Consider the following 21,375-nt stretch of genomic DNA (forward strand, 5'->3'; position numbering starts at 1 on the left):
TCATTACGTTTGGGGATGGTTTGTCAAACAGCAGTAGTAATTGGAATTTGGAGGTGAGAGAATTGAGTGGGGAAAGAGTGGCATGGGGAGACCAAGGAAGAAGCTTGGGGTGGGGTGGGTAGTGGGGACGGTCATTGAAACGAATGACACTACGGCTTGCACCAGGTTGAAGCAGTACCTGGCAAGGAGAGAGAGGATACGCGGAGGCTGCGATTTGGAGACAGACCCAAGAGAACTTCCTGGATGCCATCACCCAGAGTCCCATCCAGGGAGGGTGGGTGAGGGGGAAGACAAGGGATCGGGCCTGCGCCACGATCGTCACGTCCCATCGAAGCTGGAGCGGATCCGGGCACCCGGAGCCCCCATTCCAACCCCTCCCGGCCCCAGGCAACTACATCTCCCAGCATCGCCCGCTCGGGCCGCGGGAAAGGGGAAAAAAAAAAAAAAATTTTGGGCCAAGCATTCCCGGAATGTGCTTCCTGCTGGCGCGGGGCGGGGGGCGGGCGGGGAGGCCCGGGCGGGGCGGGGAGGGCGCGGGGCGGCGCGGCCGGAGCCCGGGGCGCGCACTCGGCTCGGCCCGGCCCGGGCCGCAGCATGGCCGAGCCGCTACTCAGGAAAACCTTCTCCCGCCTGCGGGGCCGGGAGAAACTTCCCCGGAAAAAGTCGGACGCCAAGGAGCGCGGTAAGCGGAGATCGGTGGGGGAAGAGGGGGCGCCGAGCCCCACCCGGCCTGGGAGCGGGGTCCCAGGGCCCCGAGGACAGACGGTGGGGGGGATCAGGGGGAGCCCCCCGCACCCCGCTGCAGGCTGGGGTGCCTCCAGCCAGGGGAGGGTAGGGGTCCTGGAAGGAAGGGGCTGGGAGGGAGGGGGGCGCGGACCGTTATGTGCAGCTGGCCGGGGATGCCAGCGCTGCGGGCTCCTTGGGAGGCCCGGGAGGGGGCCTCGCCCACGACAGGAAATGGGGCCGCGACTGAGGGCCTGGAGGGTGGAGGGGAGGAGGGGCTGGGAGGCCGGGACACTGGGGCCCAGTCGGGCTGGGCAAGGGGCATCGGGAGCCCTGGAGGCGCAGGATGGGAGATGGGAGGCGTACTCCTGCAAAGGAAAGAGAGGGGCGGCCCGTCAATCAGAGTAGCTGCCCCCTCCGCCTCCCACCTACTAACAGTGAGGGCAACTGCGCCTGCCTTAGCCCCAGGAAACTGTCCCTTTTATACAGATGGGGAAACTGAGGCACGGAGCAACTGGGTCATGTGCCCAGGGCCAGTGACTTAAACAGCTCTTTGGACTATGCTACAAACAGAGACCCTAGAGGGTGGACATCGGAGGTGGCCAGAGGAGGAGTTCAGCAGGGTAGCAAGTAAAAACCTTAGAGAAACAGCTGCGTGGGATAGGGGGACCCAGGAAAGAAGGAGTTAAAGGAGGAAGGCCAGACCATTCCATGGACGTACCCCTTCCCCCTAGGCCTTCCCAAAGATTCCCAATGTTCCCAGGGAAGGGAGAAGGGACAGAGATGCCCAAACACAAACACACACAGGAAACAGCCCAGGACATGAGACAGGAGAGGAGGGAGGGAAGGGGAAGTCCCAAGGCATTGAGCGTGGGGGGTCTGGCCTCGGCTGAGGGACAAGGGCCCATCCCAGGATGGCAACAGAGTTTGGAAGACAGGAGGGAGGGTAAAAGGGGCAGGGGACTGGGAGTGACTGTGCTGCAGGGAATAGAGAACCCAGCTCCTCACTCCTGAGCACGTAGTGCCTGCTGTGGGCTGTGTACTTTTCCAAAAGGCTCCTGGAAGCCTCCCTGGACGTGGAAATCACATCCCCCCATTTCACAGGAGGATACTGAGCCTCAGAGAGGGAAGCGACTTGCCCAAGGCCACACAGGTGCAAAGCTCCATGCCACGGTTATTGAGAGGGGAGAGGAAGTGGAGACTGGAACGCAGTACCTACGGGCCCCAGGAAGCCTGACTTAGAACCCTGAGGCTGCAGGGATGGAGTCCCCTTTTGGGATGCCAGGGACTGAGTAGGGGGTGCTCTAAGCTGATAACCGAGATCGCTAGCCTGTGGCTGCCTATTCCAAACAAAACAGCAGGATCCAAGGAACAATGACTTATCAGGGGCCGGCCAGGGCCGTACACAGCATCCCACCCACTGATCAATTGCACAGGGCTGCTCTGCAGGCAGTGAGGGGCTGGGTGGGTCTCACTACCCTTGCTCTCCGCCAGGCCGCCCAGCCCAGCGCCCAGAGCCCAGCCCTCCAGAGCCAGAGCCCCAGGCTCCTGAAGGGTCCCAGGCCGGAGCAGAGGGGCCCTCCAGCCCCGAGGCATCAAGGAGCCCTGCACGGGGAGCCTACCTGCAAAGCCTGGAGCCCAGTAGCCGCCGATGGGTGCTGGGTGGGGCCAAGCCAGCTGAGGACACCTCTTTAGGGCCTGGGGTACCTGGCAGTGGGGAGCCCACCGGCGAGATCTGGTACAACCCCATCCCTGAGGAAGACCCCAGACCTCCAGCACCTGAGCCCCCGGGGCCACAGCCTGGCTCAGCTGAGTCAGAGGGCCTGGCCCCCCAAGGTAAGAACAAGCTTCACATCCCCTTCCCCAAGGTGAGCACCAGCCCCACATCCCTTCCCTTCAGGGTAGCACCAGCCTCACACTCCCTCTTCCCAGAGAAGCACCAACCTCACACTCCTTCCCTTCAGGGGAGCACCAGCCTCACATCCCCACCCCGTCAGGGGAGCATCAGCCTCACACCCTCCTCCCCACCAGGGGAACACCAGCCTCACACTCCCTCCCTTCAGGGGAGCACCAGCCTCACCCCCCTCCCCTAAGCCCAGGTTCCTGGACCCTGAAGTCTGCTCTCCACACAGGTGCAGCCCCCGCCAGCCCCCCAACCAAAGCCTCCCGCACCAAGTCCCCGGGCCCCGCCAGGCGCCTCTCCATAAAGATGAAGAAGCTGCCGGAACTGCGGCGCCGCCTGAGCCTGCGAGGCCCCCGGGCTGGCAGGGAGCGCGAGAGGGCTGCCCCTGCGGGCTCCGTCATCAGCCGCTACCACCTGGACAGCAGCGTGGGGGGCCCCGGGCCGGCAGCAGGGCCTGGGGGCACCCGGAGCCCGAGGGCCGGTTACCTCAGCGACGGGGACTCACCGGAGCGCCCAGCTGGGCCCCCGTCACCCACCTCCTTCCTGCCCTACGAGGTGGGTCCCACAGCCCGGGCACCCCCGGCCGCACTCTGGGGCCGCCTCAGCCTGCACCTGTACGGTCTCGGGGGGCTGCGGCCAGCGCCGGGGGCCACCCCCAGGGACCTCTGCTGCCTACTGCAAGTGGATGGGGAGGCCAGGGCCCGAACAGGGCCACTGCGAGGGGGGCCGGACTTCCTGCGGCTGGACCACACCTTCCACCTGGAGCTGGAGGCCGCCAGGCTCCTGCGCGCCCTGGTGCTTGCGTGGGACCCTGGCGTGAGAAGGCACCGGCCCTGTGCCCAGGGCACCGTGCTGCTGCCCACGGTCTTCCGAGGTAGGACATGCGGCTGCAGGGGAGGAGGGGCAGGGACCCCCAAACCCCACCGCCACCCCCCGCAGAGTGCCTAGGGGCTGGGCTCCGGGCGGAAGGTGTGGCCTGGAGCAGGGAGGCCAGGGTACACGAAGCTTCAGAGCACACCCGGCTCAGGCCCCCTTGTGTCCTCAGGGTGCCAGGCCCAACAGCTGGCCGTGCGCCTGGAGCCTCAGGGGCTGCTGTATGCCAAGCTGACCCTGTCGGAGCAGCAGGAAGCCCCTGCCACAGCTGAGCCCCGCGTCTTCGGGCTGCCCCTGCCACTGCTGGTGGAGCGGGAGCGGCCCCCCGGCCAGGTGCCCCTCATCATCCAGAAGTGCGTTGGGCAGATCGAGCGCCGAGGGCTGCGGGTGAGCACCCACCCCACCCCAACCCTCTGGCCCCCAGACCTCAGACCCACTCTTCAGGACACCCTATGTACAGATGCCAGACCCCTACCCCCAGGCCTGAGCCACTCCTAGCTCCAATCCCAACCTAGACAAGGGCAGAAGGCGCCCCCTTGACTGTAGCACCCTGGGCAGAACCCATGGGTCATCCATTGATTTAAAAACAGGATCCAAGCCCTCCTGGGGCTCAGAGTCTGATGGGGGAAAAGATACGACTCTAGTCATTCACAAATGTAAAACTATAACTGGGACTGGAGTTGGGGTGGGGTGTACCTAGGGCCTGGGAGAGCTTAAAACAAAACCTGGGGTAGTCATGGAAAGCCTCCTCAAAGAAGTGTCAGTTTCCTAAGTCAAAGGAGATGGCAGCCAAGACAAGTAGTCCAAGCAGAGGGTTTACAAGGCCAGGTTGTCAAGGTAGTTCCAACCTCCCAGCCCACAATGCCCATTGCTGCCTGGCCCAGAATTCCAGTGCTCACCCCACTGGGCCCTGATTAGTCTGTGACCCCGGCAAGAAGACATTCACTCTCTCTTCCCACCCCCAGGTAGTGGGACTGTACCGTCTTTGTGGCTCAGCGGCAGTGAAGAAAGAGCTTCGGGATGCCTTTGAGCAGGACAGTGCAGCGGTCTGCCTATCTGAGGACCTGTACCCCGATATCAATGTCATCACTGGTCAGCATGGCCCCCTCTCCCCTGCCTGCTCATCCCCATTCAATGCCTCACTTCAAGGCCTTGGGGCTCCTCTGGGACCTCAGTCCTCCTATCTGACCTTGCTTTCACCCACCTCCTCTTCCCCCTTAGCTGTGCCCTCCTTGGCCTTAGAAGCCAGTGGTGCCCTGACCAGAGGGGGCCCTGTGTTCACAGGCATCCTCAAGGATTATCTTCGAGAGCTGCCCACCCCACTCATCACCCAGCCCCTGTATAAGGTGGTACTGGAGGCCATGGCCCGGGACCCCCCAAACAGAGTTCCCCCCACCACTGAGGGCACCCGAGGGCTCCTCAGCTGCCTGCCAGATGTGGAAAGGGTGAGTTGGGCCTGGTGGGAGTGATGGGACTTGAGAGTGGGCTGATACCAATAGAATGTTTCACCCATGCCTGGGCCTGCGATAGGCATGAGCTGGCAGCATCATCATATCCCCAAGAAATAGGTGCTATTAGCATCCCACTTCATAGATTTGGAAACTGAGGCCCAAAGCAGGTGACAGTTGCCCAAGGTCACACAGCCAGGATGTGTCAAAAATGCAGGCTGAACGCTGATCTTTCAACCTACAAGGGAGGTTCCTGGCTGAGGGAACCTAGACAAGTCCCATCCCTCTCTGTGCTTCAATACCTTCATCTGTAAAATGAGATTCATGGCAGCTCTGCTTTTCCAAAGCTTAGTTGCCTTTGGCTTCAGTCTTCCCTCCAACAAAATAGGCTCATAATACTAACATCTAATGATTAATAGTCTTAACCCGACCACATCCCAGCTATGAGACTGTGAACCTGCTTCCCTACTCTAGCCACCTTAGTCTCTTGCAGGTAGGTGCCACAGGGGCCTGACTTTGTCTGACTTACATCCTCTCAACCCTCTCCCAGGCCACGCTGACGCTTCTCCTGGACCACCTGCGCCTCGTCTCCTCCTTCCATGCCTACAACCGCATGACCCCACAGAACTTGGCCGTGTGCTTCGGGCCTGTGCTGCTGCCGGCACGCCAGGCGCCCACAAGGCCTCGTGCCCGCAGCTCCGGCCCAGGCCTTGCCAGTGCAGTGGACTTCAAGCACCACATCGAGGTGCTGCACTACCTGCTGCAGTCTTGGCCAGGTGAGTTCATGCCCAGGGCCTGCACCACCAATCTGAGCCAGGCTGCTACAGTGATGCCACCTTAAGGGACCAATCAGTGTCTTGGGCTTGAAGCTACGCCCCCTCATGGAGTAAACTGGTACCTGGTTGCCTCAGCAACCAGTTCAGATCCAACCAATCTGTCTGTTTTGTCTTTTTTTTAATTTTCATTTTTTTGTAAAGACAGGGTTTCTCTACATTGCCCAAGCTGGTCTCAAACGCATGATCTCAAGCCATCCTCCCGCCTCAGCCTCCCAAAGTACTGGGATTATAAACCAAATCACCTTGCCCCACGGAGCTGATTCATCTTTTTATTGTATTTTTTATTTTTTTTGAGATGGAGTCTTGCTCTGTAGCCCAGGCTGGGGTGTGGTGGCATGATCTCAGCTCATTGCAACCTCTGCCTCCCAGGTTCAAGGGATTCTCCCACCTTAGCCTCCCGAGTAGCTGGGATTATAGGCACGCACCACCAGTCCTGGCTAATTTTTATATTTTAAGTAGAGCAGGGTTTCACTGTGTTGGCCAGGCTGGTCTTGAACTCCTGACCTCAAGTGATCCACCCATTTCAGGCCTCTCAAATTGCTGGGATTACAGGCATGCACTACCAATCCTAGCTAATTTTTGTATTTTTAGTGGAGATGGGGCTTCACGGTGTTGGCCAGGCTGGTCTTGAACTCCTGACCTCAAGTGATCCGCCTGCCTCAGGCCTCCCAAAGTGCTGGGATTACAGGCATGATCCAGGGCACCTGCCCCTACCCATCTTTGATGCAGTCAGAGGCCCTGCCTCTTGACATGCCAATCAGAGGCCTAGTTGCCTAAGCAACCAGTCCTAGCTCTGCCAGTGAAACTCTGAAACGGTCGAAGGCCTCTTTCCACAGGCCAATCAGGAGCCTAGTTCCCTAAGCAGCCAATCAGAGGTCGGCTGTCGCCTCTTTCTATGACCTACCCTGTCTCCCTTCAGATCCCCGCCTGCCCCGACAATCTCCAGATGTCGCGCCTTACTTGCGACCCAAACGACAGCCACCTCTGCACTTGCCGCTGGCAGACCCCGAAGTGGTGACTCGGCCCCGCGGTCGAGGAGGCCCCGAGAGCCCCCCGAGCAACCGCTACGCCGGCGACTGGAGCGTTTGCGGGCGGGACTTCCTGCCCTGTGGGCGGGATTTCCTGTCCGGGCCAGACTACGACCACGTGACGGGCAGTGACAGCGAGGACGAGGACGAGGAGGTCGGCGAGCCGAGGGTCACCGGTGACTTCGAAGACGACTTCGATGCGCCCTTCAACCCGCACCTGAATCTCAAAGACTTCGACGCCCTCATTCTGGATCTGGAGAGAGAGCTCTCCAAGCAAATCAACGTGTGCCTCTGAGCCAGAGGACGGGGTGGGACTCCGGTTAGTAAGGACCGGGCACCCAGTGGCTAAGGCGGTGCCCTGGTGACCAAGGAGAGCCAGACCTGTTGCTCAGGCCGAGCTCCTGGTTGCCAGCGAGTTACCACGGGACCAGTCGCGTGTATGGCTGAGACTCATTCCCAGTTTCCAGGGCCCAGTATTTGGACACTAGTTGCGAAGTCTGGGGACTGGGGATTTTAGGGACCAGCGGTTGTGACCATCTTTCCTGAGCACCAAGGGCTTCCCCTTTTGTTGCCAAAAAGGCAGTTCTCGCGCTTGCTAGGCTGGCCTCTCTTGCCTCCCCTTGGCCGGGGCAACACCAGTTACTGTGAGCATCACCCTGGTGTGGTGAGTCACCTCTAGTCGGCCCTCTTGCTGCTGCCAACCAAATCAGTATTAGCTTTGAGCACTGCACTGTTTCTCCCTCCCTTGGACGACACAAAGACTAGCATGAGGCACTGTTTGTGGGGGGCAGCCCCTATCCTGGGTTCCAGCATGGACACAGGGGTAGCCTGGGGCTTATAGAGAAACAGCTGGTTTCCCCTACCCTTTTCCGGGGAGGACCCCACGATTGGCCTCTAGTCAGCAAATGGAGATAACAGAGTCTGACCTTTCCAATCCCCATCTCCTTGCCCCCTCCCCTGCCCCCACCCCCGAAAAAAATTGAGCACTTAAACCCCTCCCTTTTGGAGGGAGCCCCCCGAAGCGTCAGGCTGGGGGCAGTCTGGTACGGAATATATTTATTGCCTCCATGCATGTGTGTGTGTGTCTGTGAGGACTGGTGTGCGTGGACACGTCTGAAGCAGGCGTGTGGGGCTCTTTCAGGGACCACAGAGGAGGGAGCAGTTTGCAGTGCCCAGCCACCCTGAAATCCCCAATAATGGTGCCTCAGTGGCCCCAGAGTTCCAGTGGGAGAGTACGGTTCCCTCCTGTCTCCCTCTTCTTTTCCGCACCTCCATCTTTGTGGATAATAAATAAATATGCACAGGTTCTGAGACTGAATACTTGGGCCTACATGGGCCAGAGGTGGTTTATTCAGTCTCCATAAGAGAGGGGACAAACAGCACAGTTGGGCCCGTGAAGAGGAGGGTCCAAGAGCTCACAAGAGAGCCTCTCTGAGATGTGACCCCTCCATCCCCTCCTCAGGGAGGTTGTGGAGTCATTGGGCCTCATGGGATAGGCCCAGGGCAAGCAATGATGAGACTCCAAACCAGCTGGACACAGTCCAGGGGCAGGAAGGCAGCCAAGCATCCTGACCCACAAGGCCCTATACAGCAATAGAGCCATCGCGGAAGTCCGTCCTCCCAATGAGGATGTTGACCACAACCGGGTGGCCGTCTCGGCACTGCTGCTGGGCATCGTGCAGCACCTTGACCACCTGATCCTCGTTCTCCCGTGAGAGCAGCAAGCCCCGGGCCCCCAGACCCATGGCTGCCTTGTGATAATCTAAAAGAAGAGATTAAGTCGGATAGTGGCAAGGACTCAGCCCATCGCACATGCAGCCAGCCCAGGAGAGGAACACAAGCCCAGCTGGGACTGAAACAGCCTCCTGTCCTCCCAACCTCGCTGAGGCCCCCTCACCAGTGTAGGCCAGGCCACAGGCCACGTTGCTGCCCAGAGAGGGCACCTGCTCCCGAGAAATCTGTGTCCAGCCAGCATCATTCCCTACCAAGGCCATCACTGGGATCTACAGAAAGAAGATGAAGGCAGGCCGCAGCCTTCAGCCCCATGGCTTGGCCAGCCAGAGGACAGAGACAGGGATAGGGCCTCTGCCAGAGAGGAGGCTCCCTCCCCACCTCAGCCCACCCCTGGTGACATCTCCCAGAACCCCAGGCCCTAAGCTTCCCTCAGGCTAGCCCAGTCACCTTGTGTCTGACGAATGTATCAAATTCGATGAGGCTGTAGCCAAAAGCTCCGTCCCCAAACAGGCACCAGACCTAGTCGGGAGGGGACCCAGGATGGTTAGGGTGGATCAGGGCCTAGAGAGCAGCAAGTCTCCCAACTCCAGTGCCTCACCTCAGCATCTGGCCGGCACAGCTTGGCCCCAAGTGCAAATCCTGCACCAACTCCCAGAGTCCCAAAGGCCCCTAAGAGGACCAAGAGCAGGTGGGTGTGAAGGCGTCCTGATGGATGGTGCCCCCTGCCCCAGGCGGGGGCCCTTCCTTACCAGGATCGAGCCAGCGCAGGGGGCCGCGGGGCTGTACCAGATGGGCAGCAGTGCCCACGAAGTCCCCGCCATCCACCACCAGAATTGAGTTGTCAGGTAGCATTTCCTCCACCAGCTGCAGCACCTGCACTGGGTTCAGGTGCTGGGCCACAGGCATCGCTGCCTTCTCCCTGCGACAGGACAGCGAAGGTCACCAGGGTTGGCAGCAGGGTCTGCCGGGAACCCCCTTCCCACATCCACTCCACCCAGGCCCCACCGAAAGGTCTGCTCCTTCTGCCGGTCGGCTTCCCGCAGCTCCTCCACCCAGTCTGGGGCCCAGGTCTGGCCCTGAAGGCCCTCCACTAACTTCAGCACGAAGGAACCCACATCTCCTGGGGAAGGAAGAGGACACAGCTGTGGGGAGCTGGCTTCCTCCTGTTCTTCCAGCACCAGAGGCCTCAAAACAGCAGGAAGCCAGCAGCAGCATCCGAGCAGGCAGACGGGAAGCAGGCCAGGGGTGCTCCTAGAAAAAAAAACAGGTGAAACACCCCAGAACCTGCCAGCACCAGGGGAGGGCAGCCCAGGTGAAAAGGGAAGACAAGGCCCAAGAAACAAGGGTTAAGGAGCACAAGGCAGGTGACAAACCCAAGCTGGCCTTGTCCCCTCCCTCTACCTCCTTCTGCCTGGGAAACACTCAATGAAAAGAGCTACATCCACCAAGCACATCTCTCAAATCCAGGCACGTGGAAGCGCACAGCGAACGTTACTGAAGTGAACTAACAAACAGCCCCGTGATGTATTTTTCACCACCCCATTTTTCAAATGATCAAATGGAGGCTCTTGAGAAGGTGAGGCTCTCCTGCTGTTCATCTCCAGTTCAGGCCTCCTCGCTTCTGTCCTGGCCATTTTTAGCAGCCCCCCTGGCCTCCACCCAGCCCCCTTCCGGCCTGCCGTCCATGGCTGCTGAGTGGACCTTCCCAACACAGATGCAACGGTGCTACTTCTCTGGTTAATACAAGAGTGTTCTGTCGCCTAGGCTGCAGGGGAGTCAACATCCTCAGAATGATGAACCAAGTTCAAGTCCAAGGGGACTGAAATAAGGGGAGAGGAGAGATACGGCAGGAAGACAGGCTAAGGGGCCAACGAGTGTGCTCTCTGTCCTGAGGGCAGTGGGCAGTGTGGGAGGGAACGTGATCACATGCACGTTTTCAAGCCTCCCTCTGTGTCCACCCCACCATTTGTTCCTACAGAAGCATCTATCAGGCTGGGCGCAGTAGCTCTGGTCTGTAATCCCAGCACTTTTGAGAGGCCGAGGCAGGAGGATCACCTGAGGCCAGGAGTTCCACACCAACCTGGGCAACATAGTGAGATGCTGATTCCACAAAAAAAAAATTAACAAATTAGCCTGGCATGGTGGTGCACACTTGTAGTCCCAGCTACTCAAGAGGCTGAGGTGGGAGGATTGCTTTGAGCCTGGGAGTTTGAGGGTGCAGTGAGCTGTGATTGCACTACTGCATTCCAGCCTGGGTGACAGAGCGAGACCTCGTCTCTAAAAAATAAAAATAAAAAAAATTTAAAGAAAGAAGCATTCATCAGTTTGAGGGCCAACTATTTGTCTCTGGTTGACTGGCTATCCCTAGGGCAAGGTCTGGGCCTCAATCACTGTACCAGGCTCAAGCCAGCTGCAGCAGAAACCAGGAGGAGAGGGACTGGGAGGAGCACATATGTGTACGGGGGGATTAAGGGGCTCACCCTGCACAGCCTCCTGGGGCTTCCAGAAGATGTCTGAGTTGAGCAACATCTCTTCCCGATTACGATTGACGATGATGATCTTGCTGCTGTGGCTGAGGACACGGCCATAGGATAGGCGGAAGTCACACACAGTTCCTGGTGTGGGGGACAGGAATGCAGTAGGCAGAGGCCCCATGTCGTCTACCTTACTTGATCCACTGTGGTGGACTGGATGCAAAAGAGTCCCTGTTCCTCACCGAGTCTCCCTGCACCTGTGCCACCTACAGTGACCTTGCAGCTCCCCACACCCCTTGAATCGGGACTGGCCTCATGACATGCTTTGGCCAACAGGATAGGGCAGAGGCAGGTTATATTTTCCCAGATGGCCATAATATCTCCCACCCTACATCCATTTGTACAAGGTCACCTTGACATGCCTCCCATGGAGAGAGGTGCAGCCTAGGTCCCCTTTCCTTGAAAGTGACACACCATGACACCCAACAAGGAAGATACGCAGTTTCTTCCTTGTTCACTTTTAGAGGCCTGGGTGGGGCCAAGGAATGTGCTCTCTGTCTAAGAAGTCTGACTACCCTGAGGCCATCATGCTGGGAGGAAACCCGAGCCACACATAGAGACCTGTGTAGTTGCCCTAGTCCACAGCCCCTCCAACAGCTGGTGTCAATTGCAAGACCTCTGAGTGAAGACACCTCCAGATGATTCAGGACCCCCACCCCCGATTCCTGCAGACTCTACTTCAAGAAGCCACACAGCCTCCACTCACTTTCTTGAATAACCGCACTCTCCTAGCCCCATAGTTTTCTCATCCTTCACCAAGTCGGCCAGCCCAGGCTAGCCTACTGGAGGATGAGAAACAAGGGGGCCATGGAGACAGGGGTGAAGAACTCTATGACCCCAGCTGAGGCCATCCCAGACAAGCTGCAGGGCCAGCCAATCCCCATACAGGTGAGCAAGCCCAGCCTGGATCAGCACAGCTGCCTTCCTGCCTAACCCAAGTGCAGACTCATGAATAAGCCCAGCCAAAACCACAGCTACCACCTACCTTATAGGTGGGTCTTGAGAAATCAGAAATGCATTTTTAGCCATTGAGTTTGGGGATGGTTGTTACAGGGCAGTAGCTATCTGATACACCTATTATGCGTCTGGTTGGGTTCAAAGCGCTTTATGTGAAAATGTGTATCAAGTACAATAGGTGCCCACTAGACCTTCCTCCTCCTTCGTGTGAAGCTGGGTAACAGGGTGAGGGGGTTCCTGGGGGAAGGAGGGAAAGGAAGAGGCTCAGGCCCACCTGCTAGGACAATGACATCCGCCTTCTTCAGGGCCGCACTGCGGTTCTCCCGGATGTGGAGGGGGTGGTTGCGGCCTAACAGCCCCCGTGCCATCCCTCCAAGGAAGCAGGGAACACCCAAGGTCTCCACGGCAGCCCTGGGAGTCCAGGCAGAGCAGAGGTCAGTGTGGCCGGGGCCTCCCGCCTCCCCAAGAGCACCCGAGGACTGGGGACTGGGAACGTGAAAACAAGGGCAGGGCTGGGGCTTCTCACCGAAGCTTGTCGGCAGACGTTGGGGTGAGCAGGGCCTGACTCCCCAGCACCATCAGAGGCCTCTTGGCCCGGCTCAGGATCTCCACACAGCGCTGAACCTGGAGCGAGAGGTGGGGATCAAAGGGCTGTCTTTTTATTTATTTATTTTTTTGAGACACAGTTTCACTCTGTTGCCCAGGATAGACTGTAATGGCATGATCTCAGCTCACTGCAGCCTCCACCTCCCAGGTTCAAACGATTCTCCCGCCTCAGCCTCCAGAGTAGCTGGGATTACAGGCGCGTGCCACCATGCCTGGCTAACTTTTGTATTTTCAGTAGAGACAGGGTTTCACCATGTTGGCCAGGCTAGTCTTGAACTCCTGGCCTCAAGTGATCCGCCTGCCTCGGCCTCCCTAAATGTTGGGATTGCTGCTGTGAGCCACCGCGTCCAGCCAAAGGGCCGCCCTTGAGTTGCCATGAGCACCCAAGATTAAGGCCCCAGTACTGACTCAGGGAGAGGGTCAGGGGGCCCTCTCCCCTCAGGGAGAGGGTAGGGTCCTCAGACACAAAAGAGAGGCAATTCACCTGCTGCGGGGAAGCCTGGGGGATGTCCAGGGGCAGCGGTCCCTCGGGCTGAGGCTCCCAGGCTCCTGCAAAGAGGTTGGCCAGGTAATTCTCTAAATACCTGCAAAAGGGAGGGGAAAAAACCAAGTTGCCAGAATTAACTAACTACAAGGATTCCAGGATCTGAGCAAGGAAAGGGGCTGGAAGAAAAGCCAGGAGCAAAGTGACATGGGGACAGGGTGGATGAGTGACACCTCAGGGACAGACGAACCCTAGTGGCCAGGTCTTCAACTGCCTGTTTGCCCTCGGTAGCCTCTGGGGTCCACCCCAACTCCACGTAGCCCCCCAGAAGCAAGGAACGCAGGCTCAGCATGCCAGGATTAAGCCTGTGGGTCCAACAGATGTGAGCTCAAGTCCTGGCTCTGTCACTTCCTAGCTGTGCAACTTAGGGCAAGTGACTTCACCCTTCTGAGCTTCCACCTCTGTCAATGTAAATATGAACCTCCCTCCCCAGGTTCAAGGATCTGTCCACTTAGGACATGAGGCGCTTTGCATGGGAGTTCTGAACACTGTCCTCTCCTGCTTCAAACAGGGTCTTCTCGGTCTCCTTGCTCACTGGGCCCCAGGGCCCCAACTTTCCTGAAGGACCTGTGCAGGGCCCTGGAGACACAAAGATAGATCCTGCCCAGCCCTCCCCTCAAGGGGCGCTCTATCCAGCGAAAGACAGACACATGGGCATTGGCAGGAAACAGTTGGAGCTCAGAGTCAGAAGCCTCTGCTTTCACCGTTAAGGACAGGCCAAGACAGCACAGAAGCAGCCAAGGATGGAACCGTGGGAAGCCCCGCAAGTAAAGAAAAGGCAAGGGAGGCTGAGGCAGGAGGATTGCTCGAGGCCAGGAGTTCAAGGCTGTGGTGAGCTATGATCATACCACTGCACTCCAGCCTGGGTGATAGAGTGAGGCCCTGTCTCAAAACAAAACAAAACAAAAAAGGCAAGATAAGAGATAGCCTTGTGAGAGGCAGCCCAAGAGAGAGGGGCAAGGAGAACAAGTGGGGGGACTGACTGGGAAGCCAGGGGGCAAAGTGCATTAAGAATGAGGCTATATGACCAAAATGGTGAAACCTCATCTCTACTAAAAATACAAAAATTAGCTGGGTATGGTGGACTGCACCTGTATTCCCAGCTACTCCAGGGGCTGAGGTAGGAGAATCAGTTGAACCCGGGAGGCGGAGGTTGCAGTGAGCCAAGATCGCACTACTGTGCTCCAACCTGGGAGACAAAGCGAGACTCCGTCTCAAAAAAATAAAGAGGCCATAGAACAAAATCACTACTGCCTGAGCTGACCCTCAGGCGCTTCACACACATCTGGAGTACAGGAGCCTGACTACCTTGTCCACTGATGATGCCCCGTGCCTGTCCTGGAACCTGGCACATGGCTGCCGCTCGCTAAATGTATGGAAAGGAAGGGCCAAGGACAGGCAAAGGGAAGGGACTGAGGGGAAGGGAGAGGAGGAAGAAGAGGAAGAGGAGGAGGAGAAGAAAGGAAAGGAAGAAGAAGAAGAGAAGAGGCCAGGCGCAGTGGCTCATGTCTGTAATGTTTGAGAGGCCGAGGAGGGTGGATCACTTGAGGTTAAGAGTTCAAGACCAGCCTGGCCAACATGATGAAACCTCGTCTCTACTAAAAATACAAGTATTAGCCAGGTGTGGTGGCGGGCGCCTGTAGTCCCAGCTACTCAGGAGGCTGAGGCAGGAGAATCACTTGAACCCAGGAGGAGGCGGAGGTTGCAGTGAGCCGAGATCACGCCACTGCACTCAAGCCTAGGCAACAGAACGAAGAATCTGTTTCAAAAAAAAAAAAAAAAGAAAGGACAAAGATGTGAGGGAAGGAAAGGAGGAGGAAGGAGAGGGCTCGAGTCTGGGCTCTGCCACTTTTTTTTTTTTTTTTGAGACGGACTCTTGCTCTGTCACCCGGGCTGGAGTGCAGTAGCACGATCTTGGCTCACTGCAAGCTCTGCCTCCTGGGTTCACGCCATTCTCCTGCCTCAGCCTCCCAAGTAGCTGGGACTACAGGCGCCCGCCACCACGCCCGGCTAATTTTTTTTTTTTGTATTTTTAGTAGAGATGGGGTTTCACCATGTTAGCCAGGATGGTCTCGATCTCCTGACCTCGTGATCTGCCCACCTCAGCCTCCCAATGTGCTGGGATTACAAGTGAGAGCCACCGCACCCGGCCTGGGCTCTGCCACTTCTTAGCTGTGTGACTTTGGGCAAGTGACTTCACCTTTCTGAGCTTCCTTCTCTGTAAATCTAAGAATGAACCTCCCTTCCGAGGTTCAAGGATCGTCCTTTAGGAGGAGGAAAACAGAGAGGACGACGGGAAAGGTGGTGGGGGAAAGGGAGGAGAAGAGGAAGGAAGAGGGAGGAGGAAGAGGAGGAAGAAGAGATGATGGAGGAGGAGAAGAAAGGGAAAAGGAGGAGGAGGAGGGCTGTCCTGAGCCTCTCCCCTTTGCTGCCTCCACGAGGGCCACCTTGCTTTCCCCACCCACCCAATTCATTCCTGCCTCAGGAACTTTGCACATGCTGTTCCTTCTACCTGGAATGCTCTCCCCCCAGCTGTCTCCTCCCAGTCCACATGTGAATCAAAGGAGGATGGGTGTGGGCTGGAAGCTGCAGGAGAGGATGGGGGATAGAGGAGGGAATGGCAGGGGTGGGGCTATTCACCAGGAGACCACTCGGCCCACGAGGCCCTTGGGTGGCTTGGCTGGCACCATCTCCTTCTGGACCATGAAGTAGGGGTACAGCACGTCAACGGGGAGCTCCACAAACACCGGACCTGCAGGGACAGGGAGGACGCTGAGTCCACAACATGTCCCCAGCCCCTCGGCCCCAGCACTGCTCAGCATCACCATCTTCCACCTACCTGGGGTGCCCGACTGGGCGGCAGCCATCGCGGCCCTCAGGGTGGGCACAATGTCCCGCACCCTCCGCACAGACGCACAGAACTTACAGAGTGGCCGGAAAAGGGACAGCTGATCAACGGCCTGGAGCGCACCCCGGTTCTGGCAAAGACAGAGGTGTGGCAGGGTTATCACGTGAGCCCTTCAAGCCCCCCTAGGCCCCCACTGGCCCCCAAGGACTGGGTACCTGCAGCAGAGTGCTGGCGGCCCCACCCAGAAGCAGGATTGGGGACTGAGCCATCTGAGCATTCTTCACCGCAGTCACCGTGTTGGTGAGGCCAGGGCCTGCTGTCACTGCTGCCACGCCCACCGTCCCTGGAACACAGAGCCCATCACAGCCATGCCCACTCTCTTGGCCATTCTCCCACCTCTGAAAAACCCCTACCCTCACAGACACTCTAGCCCACAGTCCAACCAGTCCCCAGCCCTCTCTGCAATGCCCTCACCGGACAGGCGGGCCATAGCATCAGCAGCAAAGACGGCCGTGACCTCATGGCGTGTGTCCACCACACGGATGCCCAGTTTCTCACAGGCCACCAGCAGCGGGGAAATGTGCCCACCGACCAGCGTGAAGATGAACCGCACACCATGGGCCCTCAGCACAGCGGCCACGTTCTCTCCACCATGCCGGACGCTTGCCTTGTCCACCTGGGCCCAAGGACAGGTGGAGCAATAAAGTTAAAGGCCAGGGCAGAGGGCAGCTGGGAAAGGGGGCAATCCCCCTGCCCCAGGTAAGGGGGCAGGAGCAGGGTGAGAGGTCAAGAGAAGCTTGGTCTTGGTTAGGCATATATTATACTACATGCCAGGCTCAAACCAAGGCATAACATCTTATCAGATCCTCTTGTCATTACATCCCTCTTACAGCTGAGGACATCAAGACTTGCCCAAGTAAGACTGAAAGTTCAATAGAACCCACGCTCTTAAGTGCCCCACTGTTACACTGCCTGTCTCCAGGATGGCAGGGCAATCAGGGAGAGAGGAGAGGGTTATATAACCCAGGGGGTTTGGCCAGGGGCACAACGCACGCAGAGCAGATGGCAGGGAGCCATCTGCTGTGACTCCTCCCTGCCCTCCAGTATCCCTGCAGAGCCTGGCAGCTGGGCTCCTGATCCCAGCCTCCCTGATGCCCTCCTGATGGACGCTAAACAGGCCCAGGGCTTAGTTGACAGGCTGCCAGCCACCATGTGCCTGGCACGGGAGTGAGCTGCTGGCACAGACTGTGCCGAGGCCTCCCAACTCTTGCTGCCTCACAGCCCTACACATCCAAGGCTTGCTTTAAATCTCCTAAGTCCTGAAGGTCAGTGGCATCACTCCTGGCTAGCAGAGGAAGCAGTAGAGAAGGGTTTGGGGAGGGAGAGGTCAAGCTTGGTCCCTGCTAGGAGAGAAAGGGTTGAGGAGGGGGTCTGGGGAAGGGGTAAATTTCAAACAGAGGTGCAAGGAGTTTAGGGGGAGGCCTGTGGGGTCAGCTCTCTCCAAACATGTCACCTAGGGCAAACCACCACACAATCTCTCTGAGCCTCAGCTTCCTCTTGCAGAAAATGAAGACAGAAAGAACAGCACCTACTTTCAAGGAAAAGGTAAGGGGTAGGTAAGAAAGTCTACAGTACTGAGCTCAGCAGAGGGCAACTGTTACGAAACTGTCACTGCCACCCCCTCGCTGGAGCCTGCCCTCTGCCCCATTTATCCCATCCAGGTTAGGGAGCACAGAGTGCTGTCCATCTGTTCTATGAAAAGAGTCACTAGGGAAGGAGGTAGGTGGGGTGCGAGTGCCCCGGCAGCGGCAGCTTCCGTGTTCTCTCTTACTAGTGGCAAAGTCCAGGCCTCCATACACAGCGTGGCAATGGAGACAGGGCCCTGGACAGAACCTCTTACCAGTCCCTCTGGACTAGTCGGGGCTCGCTTTCCCACCCTGCACAATGAGTGAGCTGGAAGCAGCACCACGAGGCCCCTCCCTCTTTGACTGCCCCCAGCCCACCTCCCATTCTGTGCCCCGCACCTTGTGCAGCAGCTGATAGAAGAGCCCCAGGCGGTGAGCGGCGCCCAGCAAGGCGGCCACCAGCGTCCCGCAGGCCAGGAGCAGGAAGGAGGGGAATAAGCTCCCGGCGGGGGCGGCGGCCACGAGGGTCTCCATGAGGTGGTACCTAAGAGAGAAAGGGCACTTCCCAGACTTGGGCGCGACAGGGAACCTCTCCGGAAGAAATCGCGCCCCTTCTCGCAGCAGGATCCAGGGCCACGCCCCTTGCCGCCAGTTTCTGTGCGGCCACGCCCCCAACCTTGCCAGACCACGCCCTTTGTGCGCCTAGGCTCGGGGTGAAGCCATGCCTCTCTGTGACAAGGTCACGCCCCTCGCGGGGCTAGCCCCAGTCCTTTACATCACCACCACTCCCACCCAAACTAGCCACCACAAGTCAAGGTGGCGACGACAGCACCACACAGTTATCTTCCACTTACCTACTTGTCAATGGACAGGCGGAAACCCCGCCTCTCTTTCCACAACCGGACCTCAAATCTCAGCCCCAGTAGTGAGCCCGCCCCATGTTACGTCACCAAGAGGCACGAGGTCACGCCCCCCGGGTTAGCGGGCGCGACCCTCCACGCAACCCACGCCTCTCCCTTAAAGAGCGCACGGGCCCGAGCGTGATCCCCGACCCCGGGCCAGGCTGGGTCGAGGTCACATCGCATCAGGATGTGGTTCTCCCACACCAGCTCGACCCCCGAGGCTATTCACCTTCACCTCCAGGATATGGCGCTGCCTCCAGCAGAATTCGGCCCCCTCCGTGTCACGTGACCCGGGAGCGTGGCCGTGCCCGGGTGGCCCACTTGGCTCAGCGGCGCCCCGTAGTCCGGCCCGATGCGCATGCGCACAGTCGGAGCCACGCTCCGGGGCCACCCGAAAGAGCCTTGCCTCTACTGGCCGCCTCCCTCATAGACCCCGCCTCCCCTTGCCTTTCATTGGCTCGCACTGCAGGCCTCACACCCATTTTATTGTTTTAAAACCAGGAGGCCACGCCCCTCAGCGGCTTCAGGAGCCCAGACCTTTGGGGGCCCACCTTCCGCAGCTTTCCATTGGCCCCACGGTGGAAGCCCGTAGGTTCAGGCCCTCCGAACACAGCTCGCTTTCCACACCAGCGGGGCCGTACCAGAGCAAGACCGTGTCTCACAAAATAATAATAATACTTAAAAAATGGTAAATTTTATGTTATGTATATTTTCCACACTATAAATATTTGTGCATGTATATAAATATATGTGTATATTTTTTGTATAATAGGTATAATAGCAAGCAAAGGAAATTCAAATTGAGTCACATTCTACAAAATGCCTAACCAGACCTCTCCAAAACTGTCAAGGTCATGAAAAACAAAGACTGAGGCACTGCCACAGACTAGAGGAGGGAGAGGAGCTGTGACAACTAAATTCAATATAGTACCCTGGACTGGATCCAGGAATCAAAAAAAGGACAAATTTGTGGATAAAGTTGGTGAAATCCAAATAAAGTCTGAAGTTGAGTTAGTAGTAATGAACCAGTGTTAATCTTTTTGTTTCAGTAAATGTATTATGGTTATATAAGATGTTAGCATTCAGGGAAGCTGGATAAAGAGTAGACAAAAATTATCTTGCTATCTTTGCAGCTTTTCTGTAAAGCTAAAAAAGAAAAAAAAAGTCTTAATAACAAGGATACAATTTTCCAGAGAGAGAGAGAAAGATGTCGTAATAGATGTAAATTCTTTCTTGGGAGACAAAGCTTTAACATGCTCCAAGACTAATTATCTGACCAATCTCTCCCCAGATAAAGAAAGATTGTCACTAGGCAAATGTCCAAAAAGCTTCTCAGCCGAAAGCTGGATTATTCAACAGTCCCTGAAACAAATATACACAGAGGACAAGTGATTTTTTTAAAAAGGGAAACAAGCCTGGCATGGTGGTCCATGTGTGTAATCCCAGCACTTTGGGAGGCCAAGACAGGAGGATCGCTTGAGGCCAGGAATTTGAGACCAACCGGGACTAAAAAGTGAGACCCAGTCTCTCAAAAAAACAAACAAACAAACTTAGCCAGGAGAATCGCTTGAACCCGGGAGGTGGAGGTTGTGGTGAGCTGAGATCACGCCATTGCACTCCAGCCTGGGCAACAGAGCAAGCCTCTGTCTAAAAAAATTTTTTTTAAAAAGAAAAAAAAATTAGCTGAGTATGGTGACACGTGCTTGTTATCCCTGTTGCTTGGGAGGTTGAGAAGGGAGGATTGCTTGAACCCAAGAGGTTGTGGCTACAGTGAGCTGTGATCGTGCCACTGCACTCCAGCTGGGGCAACAGAGCAAGACCCTGTGTCTAAAAAAAAAGGGGTGGGTGTGAGGCAGGGGAGGAAACAAATACCATGTATCTAAATTGATTGATATTTAAAGAGAAATGCAACAAATTATTGAGTTAGAGGGATACAGTAAGGGCCTCTCTTAGGACGAGCAGAAGGACTCTCTAAGGAGGTGACAGTTGAGCAGAGAGACCAGGAGGAAGTGAGGACATGGGCCCCACAAGGATCTGGAGAAAGAGTAATCCAGGTAGAGGAGATGGCACATGCAAAGGCCCTGAGGTGTTTTATTAATTTCCTTTGATGGCCATAACACATTACCACAAATTGGGTGGCTTGAAACAACAGGAATTAATTCTCTTACACTTCTGGAGGCCAGAAATTCAGCATGGAGGCATCAGCGGGGCCATACACTCTCTCGAGATCTTTGGGGAGGATCCTTACCTTCTCCAACTTCAAGAGGCTCCAGGCATTCTTTGGCTTATGGCTGCGTCACTCCAATTTCTCCGTATATCTTCAGATGGCCTTATTCCCTGTGCCTGCATCTCCTTCTGTATCTTTTTTTTTTTTTTTTTTTGAGACGGAGTCTCACTCTTTCTCCCAGGCTGGAGTGCAGTGGCGCAACCTCGGCTCGCTGCAACCTCCACCTCCTGGGTTCAGGCAATTCTCCTGCCTCAGCCTCCTGAGTAGCTGGGATTACAGGCACACGCCACAACACCCGGCTAAATTTTTTTGTATTTTTAGTAGAGATGGGGTTTCACCATATTCACCAGAGTGGTCTCGAACTCCTGACCTCAGGCAATCCGCCTGCCTCGGCCTCCCAGAGTGCTGGGATTACAGGCATGAGCCATCGGGCCTGCCCCTCCTCCTCTATGTCTTATAAGGATACTTGTCATTGCATTTAGGGACCACCCTCATCCAGGATAGGCTCATCTTGAGACCCCTCACTTAACTACTTCTGCAAAAACACATTTTCCAAGTTAGGTCACATTTGCAGGTTCTGAATGTAC

At 57.0% G+C, this 21,375-nt stretch overlaps 2 protein-coding genes and 1 long non-coding RNA gene across 5 annotated transcripts; 2 read left to right on the forward strand and 1 right to left on the reverse strand.

The window, feature by feature from the left end:
• Positions 1-510: 510 nt before the first annotated feature.
• SYDE1 (synapse defective Rho GTPase homolog 1) lies at positions 511-8,129 on the forward strand. The gene is made up of 8 exons (XM_004060192.5): positions 511-682; positions 2,218-2,559; positions 2,856-3,500; positions 3,672-3,886; positions 4,465-4,591; positions 4,784-4,944; positions 5,498-5,723; positions 6,703-8,129. The coding sequence occupies exons 1-8, from the start codon at positions 595-597 to the stop codon at positions 7,104-7,106; spliced, it is 2,208 nt and encodes a 735-aa protein (XP_004060240.2). The 5' UTR covers positions 511-594; the 3' UTR covers positions 7,107-8,129.
• ILVBL (ilvB acetolactate synthase like) lies at positions 8,126-18,998 on the reverse strand. 3 transcript variants are annotated; one of them, XM_004060191.4, is made up of 16 exons: positions 18,791-18,998; positions 18,059-18,203; positions 16,509-16,710; positions 16,250-16,377; positions 16,026-16,164; positions 15,827-15,938; positions 13,127-13,226; positions 12,563-12,660; positions 12,311-12,447; positions 11,026-11,160; positions 9,551-9,665; positions 9,295-9,464; positions 9,144-9,214; positions 8,993-9,064; positions 8,709-8,814; positions 8,126-8,573 (listed from the first exon to the last, which is right to left on the reverse strand). In XM_004060191.4, exons 2-16 carry the CDS (start codon positions 18,191-18,193, stop codon positions 8,395-8,397), a joined length of 1,899 nt encoding a protein of 632 aa, XP_004060239.2. In that variant the 5' UTR covers positions 18,194-18,203; positions 18,791-18,998; the 3' UTR covers positions 8,126-8,394. The 3 variants fall into 3 exon arrangements, with proteins under 3 accessions (XP_004060239.2, XP_018871850.2, XP_055227996.1); XM_019016305.3 differs by having other exon boundaries at positions 18,514-18,903; XM_055372021.2 differs by lacking the exons at positions 8,126-8,573; positions 9,144-9,214 and having other exon boundaries at positions 18,791-18,926.
• On the forward strand, positions 17,294-19,457 carry LOC134757662 (uncharacterized). Its single transcript, XR_010131902.1, has 4 exons — positions 17,294-17,359; positions 17,598-17,639; positions 19,063-19,249; positions 19,334-19,457. It is a non-coding gene; the product is annotated as an uncharacterized lncRNA (long non-coding RNA).
• The last annotated feature ends 1,918 nt before the right edge of the window (positions 19,458-21,375 follow it).

Source organism: Gorilla gorilla, chromosome 20 (assembly GCF_029281585.2).
Source record: "Gorilla gorilla gorilla isolate KB3781 chromosome 20, NHGRI_mGorGor1-v2.1_pri, whole genome shotgun sequence".
NCBI classification, from domain to species: Eukaryota; Metazoa; Chordata; class Mammalia; order Primates; family Hominidae; genus Gorilla; species Gorilla gorilla.

Excerpts from the sequence above, each read along its gene's own strand:
- ILVBL (XM_004060191.4), bottom strand. The coding sequence starts at position 18,193 with ATGGAGACCCTCGTGGCCGCCGCCCCCGCCGGGAGCTTATTCCCCTCC. Across the intron at positions 15,939-16,025 it reads CGCCCAGTCGGGCACCCCAG|GTCCGGTGTTTGTGGAGCTC; the intron begins GTAGGTGGAAGA and ends CTGTCCCTGCAG. Across the intron at positions 9,666-11,025 it reads GCCCCAGGAGGCTGTGCAGG|GAGATGTGGGTTCCTTCGTG; the intron begins GTGAGCCCCTTA and ends TTCCTTCCCCAG.
- SYDE1 (XM_004060192.5), top strand. The coding sequence starts at position 595 with ATGGCCGAGCCGCTACTCAGGAAAACCTTCTCCCGCCTGCGGGGCCGG. Across the intron at positions 4,592-4,783 it reads CGATATCAATGTCATCACTG|GCATCCTCAAGGATTATCTT; the intron begins GTCAGCATGGCC and ends CTGTGTTCACAG. Across the intron at positions 4,945-5,497 it reads GCCTGCCAGATGTGGAAAGG|GCCACGCTGACGCTTCTCCT; the intron begins GTGAGTTGGGCC and ends ACCCTCTCCCAG.